This window comes from Pelmatolapia mariae, linkage group LG20 (assembly GCF_036321145.2).
Source record: "Pelmatolapia mariae isolate MD_Pm_ZW linkage group LG20, Pm_UMD_F_2, whole genome shotgun sequence".
Lineage (NCBI taxonomy): Eukaryota > Metazoa > Chordata > Actinopteri > Cichliformes > Cichlidae > Pelmatolapia > Pelmatolapia mariae.
This window is the reverse complement of record NC_086244.1, coordinates 14,810,401-14,828,574: the sequence shown is the minus strand read 5'-3', so window position 1 is coordinate 14,828,574 and position 18,174 is coordinate 14,810,401. Positions and strand designations below refer to the sequence as shown.

General features: G+C 38.7%; 1 protein-coding gene across 2 annotated transcripts; it reads left to right on the top strand.

The window, feature by feature from the left end:
• Positions 1 to 18,174, top strand: mfsd14ba (major facilitator superfamily domain containing 14Ba). 2 transcript variants are annotated; one of them, XM_063463687.1, is made up of 13 exons: positions 1 to 316; positions 7,604 to 7,748; positions 8,277 to 8,375; positions 9,421 to 9,483; positions 9,746 to 9,873; positions 10,330 to 10,444; positions 10,637 to 10,855; positions 11,283 to 11,396; positions 12,990 to 13,061; positions 13,359 to 13,471; positions 13,609 to 13,706; positions 13,857 to 14,020; positions 14,972 to 18,174. In XM_063463687.1, exons 3-13 carry the CDS (start codon positions 8,367 to 8,369, stop codon positions 15,242 to 15,244), a joined length of 1,368 nt encoding a protein of 455 aa, XP_063319757.1. In that variant the 5' UTR covers positions 1 to 316; positions 7,604 to 7,748; positions 8,277 to 8,366; the 3' UTR covers positions 15,245 to 18,174. The 2 variants fall into 2 exon arrangements, with proteins under 2 accessions (XP_063319757.1, XP_063319756.1); XM_063463686.1 differs by lacking the exon at positions 7,604 to 7,748.

The window sequence follows — 18,174 nt, the reverse complement described above, 5'->3', positions numbered from 1 at the left end:
GCGTGTAAGTTGACGTCGTCTCCGAGCTGCTGCGGACGTTTCGGTGCTGAAGAGAACGGAGGATCCAGAGAAAGAGGTGCTGTGGATATTACCGGTCACCGTTTCTGTAATTGTTATCCTCCGTTAGCTCGGTTTTAGCTTCTGCGTGGGGACTCATTAAGTAGACACCCTGGAAGCGCCCGGAGAACCGCGGATATCCACGCGGCACGGATGCTTCGTGACCCGCGGCAGGTGCGAAGAGACGGCGGGGGAACCGGCGGCAGCCACCGGCCGAGTGCTGTTGGTCAAGAAGATCATCATGAAGGACGGAGCTGGGGTGGGTACACGACCCGCCATTTTTACTTGTATTTTATTGCTCATTTATAAACGCACAGCTCTGTTTGTCCAGCAGGTGTTTTTAGATATTGATAATCAATATCTATAAATGACGTGTGACGTATATTCAGTCCAGTTCAATCACCCACGCAACCATAATAATACTCAATTCTCGGCAAATAAATAAACAATTAAAGGGCTGTATGTTTATGACATAACAGGGAATTAAACACATGACGTAAGGCTGGTTTATCAAATCAGTGCAGCTTTAAAAAGAAGATTGTTTTTAGTGTTTTTCACAGCAAAATGCCAACAAAATGTGGAAATTTCTGCTTAAATCGTTTATACTTTACTGTGTTTACTGTTCAAATGATTAAAAACCTCAAACGTAACAAATCTAAAAGGGGAAAAGGCAAAAACGGGACGTTTGAGTAGTGACAGTGCTGCTATTTTAAAAATAATAATAGCAATAATAATATTAATAATAATAATCAGCCGTGACAGAGCAGGTCTGGTCCAAAATGGCTGGAGGTGAGTGCACAGTAACGGGGAGAGGACAGGGCAGGTTTAATGTGGCACACAGACGGCTGCAGCTTAGTGCGATGCTGCTGTGGTCAGGACGGATCCATCAGCTGTTACATAACAGCTCCCTGCGTGAAATTCACCCGGGGAGGGCGCACACTGCAGACTCATCGCTCCGCAGCCTCAGCGTCCATTTTAACATCCCTCATGAAGACGAGTCAGACATTTACAGAAGCTGAAGACCCCCACCATCACCACCAGTGATTGTGATGCAAGTGTGAAACATTTTCTGAGATTTACTGCTTTTCTTCCTCGGTGAAATGAATATCTTCAGATTTAGTAGGGAAAGAAGACATCTGGGAGAAATCTGATGAGAATATTTAAGACAATAATAAACCAGGAATAAAACAGCAGTAGTATTGTTTGGGGCATAAATACATCACCTGTAATGGACAGCACATTCACTGTTTTCTGATATTTTCCAGGCCAGGTGATTAAAGTTTAATCAATGGGAATAATTGTTTGATGTTTGGTGATCAAGGTGTGCCAAAATTAAGAGTACTGAGAGGCCAGAAGGACCTCTGCCTTAAAGGGAAAGCATCTGCCTTTACAGATATTTCAGACTACAATTTGTTTGTTATTATTTACCTCAGGCAAACAAAGCGATCCTCATAAATGGTTTCTTAGTGGTTTATCACCAAAGTGTCTCTGAACACAAACAATAATAGACAATAATAAATGAGTTTAATTTAAACTGGTACCATTAAGTGGAAATAATTTTTTTGGATTTAAGCTTTTCGCTTGAATGCGTCACCTATAATTGACAGTATAATTTTCCACTATTTTCTCATATTTAACAAGCTGAATGATTAAATTGCTTCTCAGTGGAAATCACTGAAAGGACTAAATGTATATGGTGCACAAGATTAGCTAAGATTGCTTCATTAATGGGTTGTTTAAAATGACGGTTTTGTCATGAGAGAAAATTTGTTGTTAGTTTATTGGGGTTTTTGTTGTTTATTCCAGAGTGAGACAAAGAAGTCTTTGTTATAATTAATAACTGTCGTAATCCTAACCTTGTTAATAATCAGTATCTTTGAATAATCACTATCAAGCTCATTAAGTTGAATCCAAGAATGTGGTACAAAAACTTGATACTAATTATTTTTTCCTATAAGCTGACAGCAGTCAACAAAGCCAATTTTCAGCCAATAAAGTTGTACATCCCTGCTGCCTTACTCAAAAATTCAAAAAAAAAAAAAAATTAAATTGCTGAGTCCAAAGGTGAAACCACTGACATCAACGGGAGCAGTTGTGAGAGACCTAACGCAAAGAAATTCCCAAGTTTTGGAGAGATGGAGCAAACAGAGTCAGTCCTCTATGATTTTCTTCTCACAAAAATGACCCCAAGACCTTCTAGAAACAAGTCTTGCAAATCGGCTGCCATCTTCAATTGCCTCAGGGCACCTATTTATTTAGTTATTTTAAGTCATTGTCTAAGTCAGTGGTTCCCAAACTTTTTTTGTTTTACAAGAAAAATGTTGAAAACGCAGCTGTTTCTATGCGTTTGGGCCTTTCGTCCACACGTAAACGGCGTTTCGAATCACCGAAAATTTAGATTTTTTAAAACTCAATTTTTGTGTTTACATGTGGACGAGGAATACAGAGTTCGTCAAAGGTATGTGCCTTTTTTCACGTCACGCTGTGCGCCACATTATTGTTTACATGAGATGAATGGCAGATAGAGACAACATACTGTTAGTGTTAATCTGACTATCTTCAGGTTTTACACACTTACATATACACACAGATTTACTGTCCCTCCATTTAGAAAGGCAGAGGCGTCACGGTGTAATTATTTTACATGTAGTTGTTTTTTTCCTGTGTAATAATATTCAACATTGCTATCAATACATTTTTCAAAAAATGCCTCTCTGTGCAAAATGGGTTCAAAAACATAAACAACTGTGGGATACTGATTTGAAGCGGGGGAACAAATCGTGGCAGGATCAGCCTGATATTATTTGTATCCCGCTGTAACTTTACTGTATAAAGAGCTAACATCTCCAAAATGTCAGGAGTAGTTAGTCATTACAAGAAGTGTTTGTGAACTAAAAATCAAGAATGTGGGATACTGTTTGTCCGTGATTTGGAGAGCCGAGCACTGCTCCCGACGCAGGGAAAACCAATTCTGCAGGGGAGACCTACCTTGGCACTTGTGCAGGTGAAGCCAAAGGGAAGATATGCTTCACCAGATTTTCTAGTCTTTGGCTTGGAAGGAAGTTGGTTTGGAAACATATTTGGCGATGCTTCATCTCCTGCTTTGCGTTTGTGTGGGCGCCCCGTCAACAACCTGTCCATTATGCTAGCAGTGTCCAAGCGTTCTTTTTTTTTTCTTTTTTTTTTCATACCCCCCCCCCCCCATATTGGCTGTGCAGCCCCCCTAGGGGGCAGGCCCCACACTTTCGGAGCCTATGGTCTAAGTGAACTCAAATTTGATTGGTTAGAGCACTTGTCTACTTATTTACTTACATATTTTGCAGAATTTTCCCCAAATTAAGATTGTACAAAGATTTTACCCCTCTGGAAGTTATATTTCTGGCACTATTTTTGCTGTAGCAAATTTTCGTAGTGGTTTCAGTTTTGGATTATTTGAAGTGTCATGTTTGTCACTTAAAATGTCTGCAAAATACCCAGCCTCATATTTAACTGATTTTATGCTAGTGCAAGCATTAGGTAACACATTCCTGGGGAACATACAAAATGCATCTATCATTTGCTACAATTACAATTAAATGGAAAACTAAATTGGTAAGAGGCTTAAATTGCACTTGCAAGAAAAACAAGTGAGGAGGTGAAGTGACATTAAACATGTGGTAACTATAGTGTAAAGCATATGTAGCTTTATGATCTGTTTCTCTCTGAAAGTGACCAAAATCTACCAAAAGAACATCTTGTTCTATTAAAAACTTAAAACTAGCTACTAAGACCATGAGGTCATCAGCAAAGTAACTGTTAGAGCACTTTGCTAACTGGTCGTTAGAGCAAACAATACAGCGGACAATATGACAAAGGACAAAAAGAAACTGATGCTTATATATTCACACAGACACACTGGGGCCAATCAAGGGAAGGGGAAACACCTGGGTAACAGAAGACAGCTGAAACTAATCAATGATAACAGAGGAAGTAAAACTAAATACAAAAGATAAAGACTACCAAAATAAAAGAGGAACACCTAACACAGTGACAGAGCTTAACAATAAGATATGGGGGAAACAGGAGAGGCGGGAATTAAATTTTATATTTAACTTAAATCACAACAGGAACTAGATACACAAAGGTAGCAAGACTAAAACTAATCAAACCTAAAGACTAAAGTGAGAATATAATCATAAAGAAACCAATGAGGAAATATCTGATACATAAAAAGAATACAAAACTCAAAAGAAACTCAAATACACAGGAATCCAAATATTAATACAAAAACTCAAACCTCAGGCACAAAACACAGCTCCATCATACTGTAACTGTTGAAGTAATCCCAGAGTATAACTCTGTTTATAACTATTAATTGTTTTACCCATTTACATTGTCTGGCTTCATTTTGGGCACACCTCCTTCATTTTTCTGATTACACAGAAAATAGTAATGAAATTTGATAAAATGACAATTTTTGAGAAGCAATGATAAGAAAGGTCAGGTTTTTGGGGTGTGCTCTTTAGTAATGAGCTGTAACTGTAACTGACCAATAGCTTTTTTAGTGATGGGTTGTTTGTTAATGTAGTTAGCAGATGCAGTTTAAAAGCGTCACTTAATATTTAATTGTAGCGAAAGGTGAAAGCATGGTTGTACGGTACATAGTTAATGCATGTCTAGTAGAAACTGCCTGTAAATGCCTTTAGGGCAACAGCACTAGTGGCAGCTTGGCAGCTCATCTGGGTACATGCATTACAACCTCTCTAGTAAATCTGTAAAAACACAGCCCCACTGTGTAACGCTCAGGTAGGTGGTTAAGTGCATTGTGTAATAATACAGCATTATGGAGTAAATGTGCTTTGGCTTCAGCAGAGATCTTTCTGCAAGTAAAGCCTCAAACTAAACCTTTTATCACTTCAGGATGCTGACAAAGTCCAGGCAAGTCCAAAAAGCTGGGGTCAGCATTAGATTCATATTTAGTTACTGTTTGATCATTTATTGTCTATTTACCATAGACAATTTATGGTTTATGTCATGCAGAATTTACCATAAAATCATAAGATTTTTTTGCTCAATTTTCTCCAAGCCTTCTTCTATTTTTCTCTATAAAAATGGAGTTGAACCATTCAGCTCCAGCTGCCCTCAGATGGTGACAGTAAGCTTGCTGCATATCTGATTGTCGATGGCGTCGTGAGACTCGACAGTCTGCGGGATAATCTCGCAAAAACTTGGCTTCACATCTGTTGTGAATGCATCATTACACTTAACATTATTGTTCTTCTTATTAACTGCAGTGGAAACCTCTGAGCAGAGTTTTTTCAGTATTTCAGTTTTTTGCTTTCACTGCTGGCATTTTTAAAAATTCATATGCTTCCAGAGACCTTCTAGAAGCAACTCTTCTCACTCGGCAACCATCTTTGAGCAGTTATTTTAAAACCTCTATCTAAAGTAATGGGGAGAGAGCCATAATAGTATTTTCTGTGGTCTCTGGAGCATCCAGGAGGACCCTATCGAAACGCAAGCCAAGGTCATTTTTTCAAAGGTTGCAGAGCAGGGTGCAGTTAATGGAGAGGACGTCGATCTTAAAATGGAATCATACTGATATCATTTTTTATTTCTATTACATCAGATATGGGAGAGTTCCAGAATATTTAGAAATATAAGTTTAATAAATCATTGTTAAAATGAGGTTATTTTCTCTGTAATTTACAGTTGCAGTTAGGCTGAAGCAGAAATGTCAAATGTCTATTCTAATCCCAGAGTTACGCCAAAGTGTCTCTTACCCAAAGAGTCCTCTATTTAATCATTTACCTTCTTAATATTAAACAGGTCACTGTTTAGGGTTAAGGTCACATCTACCCCTTCATCAATTTTCATAAAGTAGAAAAAGAAGAACTGTACAGCATATTTATTAAGACTTGATTTAAAAATCATTATCTAATACTTTTTTTTAGCTATGAAGCTTTTCCTGGCAAAATTTGGAGATGTTTATCAGTGAAATCAGGAAGGGCAGTAGGGGGTAAATTCACAACTGAAAATAGATTTCAAGGGACCCTCCATTTCTTCTCGTTTGTGTAGCATTTGTTGCATCTCAGCTTTAAAAAGTCCTGAACAGAGATTTCCAAGTTCATTTCCAAATTTTAGCTAGATTTGTTCATCTCTCAGTCTGGCCTGATCATAGAGACACATAGATTCATTTTATTTAAAACAGATCTCTGAGTTTCTTTTATCCATACAGCCAAAAATTGTTTATGTTAATAGTTGTGGTGCTGATGACTGAACTTAGGTGTTTTTCAGACAGAAACTAGGTTGGACGTGAGGGTAAAGCAGTGACTTAAGTCTAAAAATAGAAGACATTAAAACTGTTTTAGCACCAAAATGACTGAGTGGGGTCGCAGTGTTTTATTTATGAGCACTTTTTTTATGTTTATAAAAGCTTTGATCTTTCCGTTATATATGACAACTTTTCTGACATGTTCTATTATCATTATTTATACTTTTCATTAATTTCTGTTTATAATTTTTTTTTTAAACACAAATTGTACAAACATTACATTTATGTAGACAATTGTCTCCTGTTAGTACTTAGAAATTAATTTTATTTGTTTCAATAATACTAGAAAAAATAAAAAATAAAAGAATTATTAAATGAGTTATGTATTTAGAGTATTCTAGTATGATTTTAACACCGTAATATAAATGAAATACAACAATATTTAAATAAACATAAGACATGGGGGATATGGGATTTGCATTTTTGTAATATTTCCAATATTTTGTGCACAAACACTAAAAAGACAAATAACCATGATGTACATGTTAGTGTGGTAATTAGAAGTATTTATTTCCCACACCACCTGCCACACAAATTGGCTAATTCCTGCAAAAAAAAAACCAAACAAAAGAACTTATTACCCATAATTTTAAATTATGCAAATATAATTTCTTTATCATGTCATTTTATGGAGTCACTAAAGAAGAAGGTTGTATTTGGTCATAAAGGAATCTTTTCCATATCACTCCTGCACTTATAAAAATTATTTGTACAGAAGGACAGCCAAGAGTAACACATAATCTATGTGGTTCTAATGTGTGCTAGTGAAACCTGCTTTTAGTCAAACTAAATATAGAAAATGGTCCAATTTGCCACCTAAATCCTGTGTATCTGTGTCAGCCGGCTGGTAATCACTTCATGTGCTGTGCTCCAGTTTTAATACTCGCTGTGTTTTAATCATCTTTAAAACGTGTTAGAAAATGGGTTCAGTTGAGACTGCAGTTTTACCTGTCTGCCATAAAAAGTGTCTTATTTAACCCTATGTGTTTATCCCTTCCACAAAACCATTACCTCGGTTTATGCTTCTAAAACACTGAAATCCAGTTAAAAACAAACGTAAATCTTGCCTCACACCAAGTCTGGTTCATAGTCACGCTGGTCCAAGCTTTAACGACGAAAATGATGATTTGCTTTTCATGCTTCTGGCCATGCAGCCTTGGCGAAGCGAGAAGAAAATGACAGCGGCTGGTACTGTGTTTGAGGAAGGATTGTAACGCTGTTATTTGTTTGCAGGAACGCAAAATCTTTGGTTCGTATGAGTGCGACGAAGATTCGTTTGTGTTCCAGTGGTTCACCTTTATCTGGTGGCATTTGTTGTAATGGTGGCCTCAACCTGTGGTGATGGCTCACATAATTCGCTAAATAAGAGGGGTACCAGGTAGGTGGAGAAAAGATGACAATCGTAGGCTGCTGTCTCTCAGCGGCATGTTGCAACCTCATTAAGTAGACACGGATTTATTAGTAAAACCTAATTTTGGAAGACACAAGAATCATTTTTTCATCATGTGAAGTTTTAGCTCTGGAACGCAAGAAGAAACAAAAGATTTTCCATGAATTTTTGCAAATATTTTGCACATAAATTCTGACTTGGTGTGTCAATAATTTCAGTATTCACTGGCAAATCTTAGATGTCAGACCCTAGGGGACAATGTTGGAAACAGTCCCCGCTCTCAACAACATTACCATGTGATGATGATAATGTCATGTTGAGACAAAAAAATGGCAGGTAACCAGCGTCTGTCTGTGAAAGTTGATTTTTGTACCAAAAAACACAAAATAAGGGCCTGGAACGAAGGAAAACCATTAAAACTCGATGGATGATTGTTTAAAGTCCTGCTGAAATACCACCTTAAAATCCATTCGTGATCATATGACACATGTCTGTGTTGTTTCTCTTTCGTTTCAGCTCCAGCAGGGCATCGGCAGGCCTAGCGTGTATCATGCCGTGGTGGTGATCTTCCTGGAGTTTTTCTCCTGGGGTTTACTCACCACACCCATGCTCACTGTGAGTAACACAGATTGGTTTTTACATTAACATCTATATAGCTACCCCGGTTCATTCAAAGCCTCCGTGTGAATAAGACCGAACAAGAAATGATGACATTAAAAATTAGTCATGCTGTGTAGGCAGCATTATTGCAGAGATGGTGTCAGTGTCCTTTTCACTGTTAGTCTGTTTTTCCAGGTCTGCTTTGCATTTTACAATGGATTTAGCACTTACTGAATTAAGACTGAGCTATATTGTTTATAGTTAGAAGAAGATGTTGAAAAATCTATATTATTGGATTGTCCTTCTCAAATCTGACTGGCAGTATATGGTTATTTTACATCAATATGGGACAAAACCCCTATTACAACCAAAATGAACCCTTTGGTAGTAATCCAGTCTTTATTCTGTTCTCTGGAAGAGGGTTTGGTTTTGTGAATGTAGGTTTTTGAAGTCAAAATGTAAAGCATTAGGAAAAGTAGTGATTTTGTATTAGCAAATCTCATCTACATGCATTTGAAAGCATTAAAATAATACAAATCTAAATATGGTAAAAGAATACCAGAGTAATTTTATGTGTTTTGATTATGTGTGTTTCCCAGTCCTAGACCATAAATATTTTCAGTGGAGATCTCCACTGAGTCTTTCTTTAAGTTTGGGACTAGACTTAAACCTTAATCTGGGAAATTTGGCTGTGATTGTTTGTAAGATCAACAGGTGTATCTTAGTCCTTTGTGTTCCAAAGTACATAAATAGCATATATGTTGCAGATCAAGATGAGTTAAATTTTAAACTTTGGAAATTAAATATGTCAGTGTGTGAATGAAGTATAGATCGTAAGCTGTAATTTGAAGGGTTAAAAAAAACTTTGCATTAACCAATGAGAAATTACTGTTATTTTTATACACAGAACCTTATTTCCAGTGGTTTGATTGTTTTATCTTTAATAGTTTTTAATGAAAAATTGTGAAAGTTGTCCAAGACTTTTCAGCTCTAACTGCATACATTCTGTACCTTGCTTCATACTGTTTCATCCGTGATGGTGTTGTACCTTTTTTCGTAGGTTTTGCATGAAACATTTCCTCAGCACACATTCCTGATGAATGGACTTATTCAGGGCGTGAAGGTAAGAAACTCAACTTTTCCATTTTGTGACTCATTCTGTTGATGCTATACAGATTAAACGGGTGTAACAGTGATTTAGGAAAATAGCTACAATGAAATGGGTCATTTTTGAACAATATCTAGACTTTAGGCGTGATAAGTAATAATGACAGAAAACTGATCATGAATAAAAGATGAATCAAGCATGGCTTGACCACACAGATATATTTCACTGTTGCTGAAACTTTTTTAAACAATTTTTATCATTGACTCCGCCTTTCTAGGGTCTGCTGTCATTCATGTCTGCGCCTCTGATTGGTGCGTTGTCAGACGTATGGGGCAGGCGGTCCTTCCTTTTGGTCACCGTCTTCTTCACCTGTGCTCCAATCCCTCTGATGAGGCTCAGCCCCTGGTAGGACTCTAATATTCTCTGTTGCAACAATATTATGACTAAAAAAGGTTACATAGGAAAGTATGGCTAGCATTTACCTTCTGAGCTAACACAAATTAATAGTTGGAATAGCAAGATTTCAAGCAAATGAAATGTGAGTTAGAATCTTAAGTAACATTGTTGATTAAACTGAGACACAAAGAGTTCAAACTAGTTGATATTGAGTTTAAAATGTATACAGCATTATGCAGTTGAACATAAACAGTGTTGTTGGGCAGTTACATCAGATGTAAAAGGTTAGGAACTGCTGCTCTAATGGATCCGACCTGAGTGAAATGATCAATCTTTTAATGAAATATTTCAGTGTGCCTGTCAAAAATCAATTCACTGCTGGATTTCAGTCATTTAGAGAGTCAGAGAAGTTTAAATTCTCGTATCAGTCTTCTTGAAACGGAATCTATTTTTCACTTCCTCCAGGTGGTACTTCGCCATGATCTCCATGTCTGGAGCTTTCTCCGTGACTTTCTCAGTCATCTTCGCCTACGTTGCCGATGTTACGGATGAGAGAGAGAGGAGTACAGCCTATGGTCTGGTAAGGAGTCCTAATGTACACCCCTAAAATCAAACAGTGCATCAGGCAGACAGACAGACTGTTGATGGTATTGAATTCCTGAAACTGAATCTTACACGAAAAGAAACTGACAGATCAGCTTAATCTGTGTGCAGACATGAGTGAGGACAGAAAAATACCTGAGCTGTGTTCTGTTGAAATTCATCCCTTCAGGTGTCGGCCACCTTTGCAGCCAGCCTGGTGACGAGCCCGGCCATCGGAGCGTACCTTTCCGCCTGGTACGGGGACAATCTGGTGGTTCTGGTGGCCACGCTGATTGCTCTGGCTGACATCTGCTTCATCCTGCTGGCCGTGCCCGAGTCTTTGCCCGACAAGATGAGGCTCAGCAGCTGGGGGACGCCCATTTCCTGGGAGCAGGCCGACCCATTTGCTGTCAGTAACTAATCGTTTACAGAACCATATTTGATTAGCTGGTTAAATAATGAGCTCAAATCAGATTACTCTGGTCTATTTTGTAGCTGCATGAAGCCTTTCCTCAGTGATTTGACTCTCTTCTCTGTTTTTGGACACAGTATGTAAAGTGGAGACGTGGGCGAAGGCACCGCAATGTTCCTCAACGCAGTAACTTTATTTTAATAATTTAATGATGCTATAGCATTATATAATGCATGATAGCTCGTTTCTGCTAGGGGGGGGAGAATAAAGAAAAATGAGATGCAAGTCATTTGCACGTCAGAGCCTGTAACATTGACCCTTTGAATCCCAGACGCTAACTGAAGACTGACTGATCATCTGACAGCCTCGGTGTTGTGTTTCCTGTCTCTCTGTCCCTCTCTCTTTCTTTCTCTCTCTCCTTCAGTCTCTGAGGAAGGTGGGACAGGACTCCACAGTCTTACTGATCTGTATCACCGTGTTCCTGTCTTACCTACCTGAGGCCGGACAGTACTCCAGTTTTTTCCTGTACCTGAGACAGGTGAGCCACCTGATGCACTCATTTTCCAAGAATATTAGCGTCAATGCTGGTATTGATGTTGTTAAGGATACTATTACCACGAATCTACCAACAGTCACACAGCAGACAGGGTCATTAGCTGTAGCGTGAAACACTTAAGGCACGGATCACATTGCTGCATCAACGGTCAGCCATTCTTTTGTGTCTGTCTTTACATTAAATGTTCCTCATTCAGAAATATGTGTGTAAAAATGTTCTTACCCTGCACAAAAAATAAGTATATGTGCAAAGTAACTGACAGATTCATAAACCTTTCACACTGGCCATTTTTGTTTATACTACCATGCATATATTAGTGAATTATTTGAAATCAGTGAGCTCGTGGAAACTCGATGTGCAATCTGCACACTTACATGTCTTTTTATAGTGAGACATGTTTACCTTGAGGTGAAATTGAGAAAGAGGTGGCAATATAAGACAGAAGACCACACGCTGAGCCAAAAAAAACAGGAGAAAATCTGACTGAATAAACTGGAACAATAGTGTCTGAGGAGGATGCCAGAATAGGCGCAACTGATCTGTTAGAAATTCACTGAAATCCAGTTTCAAGAAATCAGACTATAAGTGATGACATCCAGCAAGGATGGAAGTTTTTAATGAACGAAGAAGATTGGATTGGATAACACCTGTAAGAATAGGTTTTCTTTATGTATATTTTATGTCTTATTTTATGCATTTAATTCTAATTCTGAGACTTTATGGCTTATGGTGTTTTGGAAAATTGTAAATGACCAAACTGCAAAAATAATCATAATCATTATAAGCAGTAGTTAGTTGAAAGTTGTGTGAATTACTTTTCTAAGTCAGCTAGACCTTCATGTTCTGAGGGAGTCATAAATGAATTCATAGAGTACAAACAAATTTAGGTAAGACAAAATTAATGAATCATAGATTTGTGGGCCTAGATCAGGGCCTTTGCAATTTCCTCTGTACATAAATATCAGCTTTTCAACTGAACAGTGCAATGTTAGTTTTTATGCAGATGATATCATCTTATTTATTAAGTAGAGCTCTTGGCAGAGCATGAAGCTTAGGTTTTTATACTGGAATCATTCCAAACATTTACTCTGAACATAGTACTATAAAGAACTAGATTTTTGTCAGATCATCTTGCAAAATTCAAGTCAAATGCCGGAAGTCCATCCACATATAATTTGCTCATGAGTCTATTTCATTGTGTAACTCTTACATGCAGCCATATCCCATTTTGAAATCTGAAAACCATCTGCAACCCACTCAGGTCTTGAATCACAACTCTAATCATCAGATTTGTCTTGCTGTGTTGGTAGTAGTTGCTCACCCTAAAGCTGACCTGTCCACTTTGCATCGGCAATGGTTATTTCTCCTTTGTTGCTGGAAGTTGCTGATTTCCTGCAACTCTTTTGATGTGTGAATACCCGCTTACTTTGATCTTAACTATATGTTCAGAATTAATTTACTACCCACTTGACCCATGTTGAGCTGCAGTTCTCTTGTTTTATCAATTAAAAATGTGGAACAAAATTATGTTGTCTTATATAGTATCAATAAAAATTATTTCTTGTCTCTTTCCAGGTCATAAACTTCTCCTCAACGACCCTCGCTGTTTTTATAGGAGTTGTGGGCATTCTGTCCATTGTAGCTCAGGTAACCAACACATTGGAGGCTATTTATTACCCCTTTTAAATATAAGCCTATTTTACACACACATTAGGATATAATTGAAAAAATCGCTGTTTTATTTTAGTTTCCATGAACAAGAAGAACAACTTACCCTCATAAGCAGTGCATCAGTAAATATTTAGGCTGATAGTTAACATACACACTTGGGTGACTTGTTCTCTGTCAACTTTATACTTACACTGCTTATTACGATAAGAGATGTTAATAAATTCTAGTGAACTGTTAAATAATTGTAAATTCCCGTCTCCTCTTTGCCCACAGACTCTCTTCCTCACTCTGCTGATGAGAACTCTGGGTACTAAAAACACTGTTCTGTTAGGCTTGGGCTTCCAGATCCTTCAGCTGGCCTGGTACGGCTTTGGATCAGAGCCATGGTGAGAGTTGCTGAGTGTGTGCTTGTGTAGCAGGCAATTATTTACACTACATTTTGGTATTTGCTTTAAGTTCCAACTCACAAAAAGACCAGATATGCACATCTTTAACCAAGTATAAATATGTATATTTGCAACAGGATGATGTGGGCTGCTGGTGCTGTAGCAGCGATGTCCTCCATCACCTTCCCAGCAGTTTCTGCTTTGGTGTCACAGTCTGCTGATCCCGATAAACAAGGTGACAAATAAAATCTGTCCTCTCTCACTTCAGTAGGTCACTGTTGTGTAATAGATGTTTCAGATTGTAGTTTTTGTTACTTAACCAGGAAGTAAAATAACTCTTGCATTGCTGCGCCTTCATGACCTTTCTTCTTCCGCCCTGTTGCAGGCGTGGTGCAGGGGATGATCACAGGCATCAGAGGTCTGTGTAACGGCCTCGGCCCAGCTCTGTACGGATTCATCTTCTTTCTCTTCAACGTCGAGTTTAACTCCATGGACCCCATCCAGGGAGACTACAACATCGACCCCCTGCCACTCCACAGTCCCACTGAGGTACAGCATGCACTCCAATCCTGACAATAATGCCTCTTTTTCGCTAGTGTCTACTTACTTCTACTAGTGACTTCTGGAAAAAAATTCAAAACCAGCATTTTTGAAACCTGGCAACAAGGTAAATGGCTGTACAAAAAAACAGCATTGTGGTCCCTGAGTCTGACAAAAAGTCATAGACAGAGCAACAGGTACACCATCTCCTCGACATTCTCTATTGTTGTCACCAAAACTGGGAACAGTCAAGTCAAGTAGGTACTAGTGGAGAAGCCTGTCGCTTTTGGAACAGTTATGGCTTCCAGGTCTGTGCTGTAGTGCCTTAAATCAGCATTATCTTTAGCAGCCAGCAGGGTGAGCCTTCTATGGTCCCAATAAGAAGTCTGACTGCAAAGAAGCCAATGAGAAAATGAGCTTACTCATCTTACAAAGTTGGGGCTTTAAAACTGGGATGTGGTCATCTTCAACATTCACAGGAAAAGTGCGGGATGAGGGAACTTAATTCCATACAGCCATTTGAAATAAATAAAGACATTTTCTTCCTATTGAACCTTTATTTAGGTTCCGGTGATGTCATGGAGTCATTGATTGTTTCTAGATGTGTTTTCCACAACAATTTAAAAGTAACACAAGCCAAGGAGAAGTCTTAAGGGCTGTAAACTGAATGTGCCAGAAACTGCAATTCCTCTAATGGCCACTTGAGGCTGCTTGCAAAATGCAACTTTACAGCAAAAGTAAACAAGTTTACAGTCTGCTAAAGAGAAGTGGTTTTGGTCTGTAAGGATAGTGTCTCCCTTCATACCAATTGTACAGTGATTTTTATTTTTTTTGTAATTCACACGATTGGCTATTTTATGCTTAAAATTAGCAGGTGACTCCATCGTCATGTCAGTAATTAACTACACTTAAATGTGCTTTGTTGTTGAAATTAGCTTTCTTTTTCTCCCTTTCTCCTAGCGAGCGCTAATCCCAGGCCCGCCCTTCCTGTTAGGGGCATGCACCGTGGTCATCGCTTTCCTTGTCGCTCTCTTCATCCCTGAGAAAACCTCCTGCTCCTCCTCTTCCTCCCAGCTGTCCCTCAATGACAAGCCCCACCCAGACAGCAAAGAGTCCATGTCCTCGCTGGCCGGTGTCCACATCAACACGCCGCTGCCAGGCAGCGATGAGGAGAGCCCGCCCGCAGCCTGCGACGCGGACTTTGAGCCGCTGCTGCACGACAGCATCGTTTGATGGACAGGTGGAGGGCGGGGCTAAAGGCGTGGTTTGATCGAGTGACGCTTTGTAACAAAGAACACATTTTTTTTGCCGTCCGGCAGAACTAAGTGTACTTTTACTGATTGGCTGGAGGGAGCTATTTGCTGGAAGGTGGGACTAACATTTTTATTCACAGATCTGTGACATCATGTGACCAGTGAGGTAATGATTCGTCAAAGAGCTGCGGACAAGATGTCATCATGCGATCGGAGAGAGGAATCAAAGACGATTAGTTGCCTGACAGGAAACAAGAGGAGGGACCAAGTTTTGTGTAGTTTTTTGTTTTTTTTGTTTTTTTTAATGGAGAAGGAGGCGTGGCTGGCTTAGGGATCCGCCCACTTTAACAGAAAGTATATTTGAGGTTTTCACTGAAGGGTTTTTGTTTATCTTTAATCTTTAAGAAAAGGTGTTTTTACCTTTTAGCTGTATCATTCTGACGCTGTGTTTTTCTCTGGTTCTCGTACAAAAGAAACATGTCTGCATCGTATTTAAGGCAGCCAAAACATCTGTGTTGATTTATACTCTCTCTTTTTATTGTTGTTGTTGTTAAGGTTTCTTTTTTAGTTACAGGTAATGCTATTTTTTAAATTTTTTTTAATTGTACAGTATCTTACTTGCTATGAACTAAGAGTGCTAACTGAGGTGTGAATGTGACAAGCTGAGAGACGAGTCAACCACCTGAAATATCAATTTAATCTTTTTGTTTCTTTCTTTCTTTAAATGTAAACCAGAGCAAAACTAAAGCTCAGGCGATCCAAAAGATGCAGATAATTTTTTTTAAACTTTTTATTCTCAACAGAGCCTCTTCACCACATAGATTTTACTTTTATTTTTCCCACTTTAGTGTACCAGTTTGTGACTCTACCTCACAATCAACCTTGTTTTTCTTATCTTCCATCACTTGTGTTTTATTTTTTTATCTTTCAAAGTCACTTTATAAAAGTGCTGCTGGCTGCTGGCAGTGGGAACATCCTCACACGGCTGTACCTGTGGCCACCCAGTGTCTTTGCCTGTCTTCTTCTCTTCAACTGGGTGCTTTGCCTCCCTGTATTTTCATGCAAGTTTTACTTTTAACTTGCAAAAATACTGCCGACACGAGGTGTATGTGTTTCCCCTGGCAGCAGTGATAATTCCTGTGAATGAACTTATACTTGAAGCACCGGAGAGAGATTCTACAAGAGCTTTAGAGAAGATTTCCAACGTATGCTGAGGAGTTTAAAAGTGTATAAATGGCACAGAGTGTACATAGTGACCGGCTTTATGACCTTAAAATGTAAATGTACATGTGAATGATATTATGGTTTGTATATATTGTCACTGAACTGTGGGATTGGCTTGCTTGTTGTGGTTGTGTGGTAGCTCAGTGGGATGAGGGTGGGGTGGTTCGACTACGCAGCTAAACTGTTATACAAGACCAACAGTCATTTTTAAATTCATTCAGGTCACACGGACAACCAGTCCATTTTCTCGTTCTTACACCTGAGTATATTTACCTGCACACTAGTATCCCAATGATCAGTATTTATGTGAAACTCAAAGTTTCACCCACCAAACAGGTTTTGACTTTCTGCAAAAAACAAAAAACACATCAGGTTTTAATTTACTCAAACTTAAAATTAACAGGAAGTACCTCCTGTTAAGAAAAGTAAAACAGACTTTTTGCCTTAACCACTGCAGACCAGTCATTCTTATGCGTAACCCCCCCCCTCCACACACACACACACACAAAAAGGCACAAATATTCACCCAAACAGCAGAAGTTAGGAAGAGGAGTACGACCAGTACCTGGAGTGGAGATAAAATGGCACATTTTCTGAATTTACCAGGAAGTCCTTGCTCCTATTTTTTTATTTTTTGCTCTGTCTCGGCTAACAATAAGCTTGTCTTCCATTTCTGGCTAATGTCCACACCCTACAGGAGAAAGTCAGCTTATTGGGATCAAACATATTTTTTGTTAAAGCTGAAATATTTTTAGATTGCAAGGATAAGTCTTTTCTTCCTCTCATGGCATCGAGTGTGAAACAGATGAAACTTGCACTTTCCCATTAAGCATATATTTGGTCATTTTTAGACCATGAAGCATCTATTTTACCTGAGCCTGTTCTACTCATTTCCAGCTCTGTATGTATTACTCTTCAACTCTTCACGGGTCAAAATAGTCCCTGTTTATCTTATACGAGGCCTTTGTGCAGCTAAGTTGATCTTTTACTTTAAATCTTAGCCAAACTTATGGCTAAATCGTACTGGGAAGTCCAATCATTTTTCTTATTTTTACCAAGGTCTTTGAGCGAGCCAGCCTTTTTCTGATTGGCTTCCCCTCACTAACAAAGACTTGACCAGCACGTGGGTGGGGCTTCTATGCTGATAACCATATAAGGACCCTCTCTTTGACATCATACAGAGCGAAGAGCAGAAAAAACCATCCGTACCAAACACTTAGAGCCGTTTAAACTTGCTTGTACATACACTGACCTCAATGTTTGAGACTTTAGCTTTATTTATTATAAACATTTGTCACTTGGAAGAACAGAAAAGCAGAATAGGTCCACCTTAATAAAATCAAATGGTGCTGGATAAAAGCTACCTTATCTGCTATTTTTTTTAGCCTTCTTCATTAAATGAACTCTAAAATTCATTTCAGGGTGACTGAGTTTCAAGTACAAACAGAGCCCAGATCCTAGCCAGGATATTAGTGTGTATGTGAACACACTGAGGTTTAATTGATCCTCCACTGCATACACTCAGTTCCTTCACCAGCAGTCCAGCTGACTCTACAGTGTAAATATTGTACATGGACAGGACACGTGTACATGGGTCGTACGCTGTAAATACACATTGTCTATCGTCTTGTCTGGAAGTGTACGAGCCAGTCGTTGGTTATTGGAAATAAAAGCAGTTCAACAGCA

What these genes read in the sequence shown, in the direction of transcription:
- mfsd14ba (XM_063463686.1), top strand. An exon ending in TGCTGATCCCGATAAACAAG is followed by an intron (nt 13,707 to 13,856) that starts GTGACAAATAAA and finishes GCCCTGTTGCAG; the next exon opens with GCGTGGTGCAGGGGATGATC. An exon ending in CACTCCACAGTCCCACTGAG is followed by an intron (nt 14,021 to 14,971) that starts GTACAGCATGCA and finishes CCTTTCTCCTAG; the next exon opens with CGAGCGCTAATCCCAGGCCC.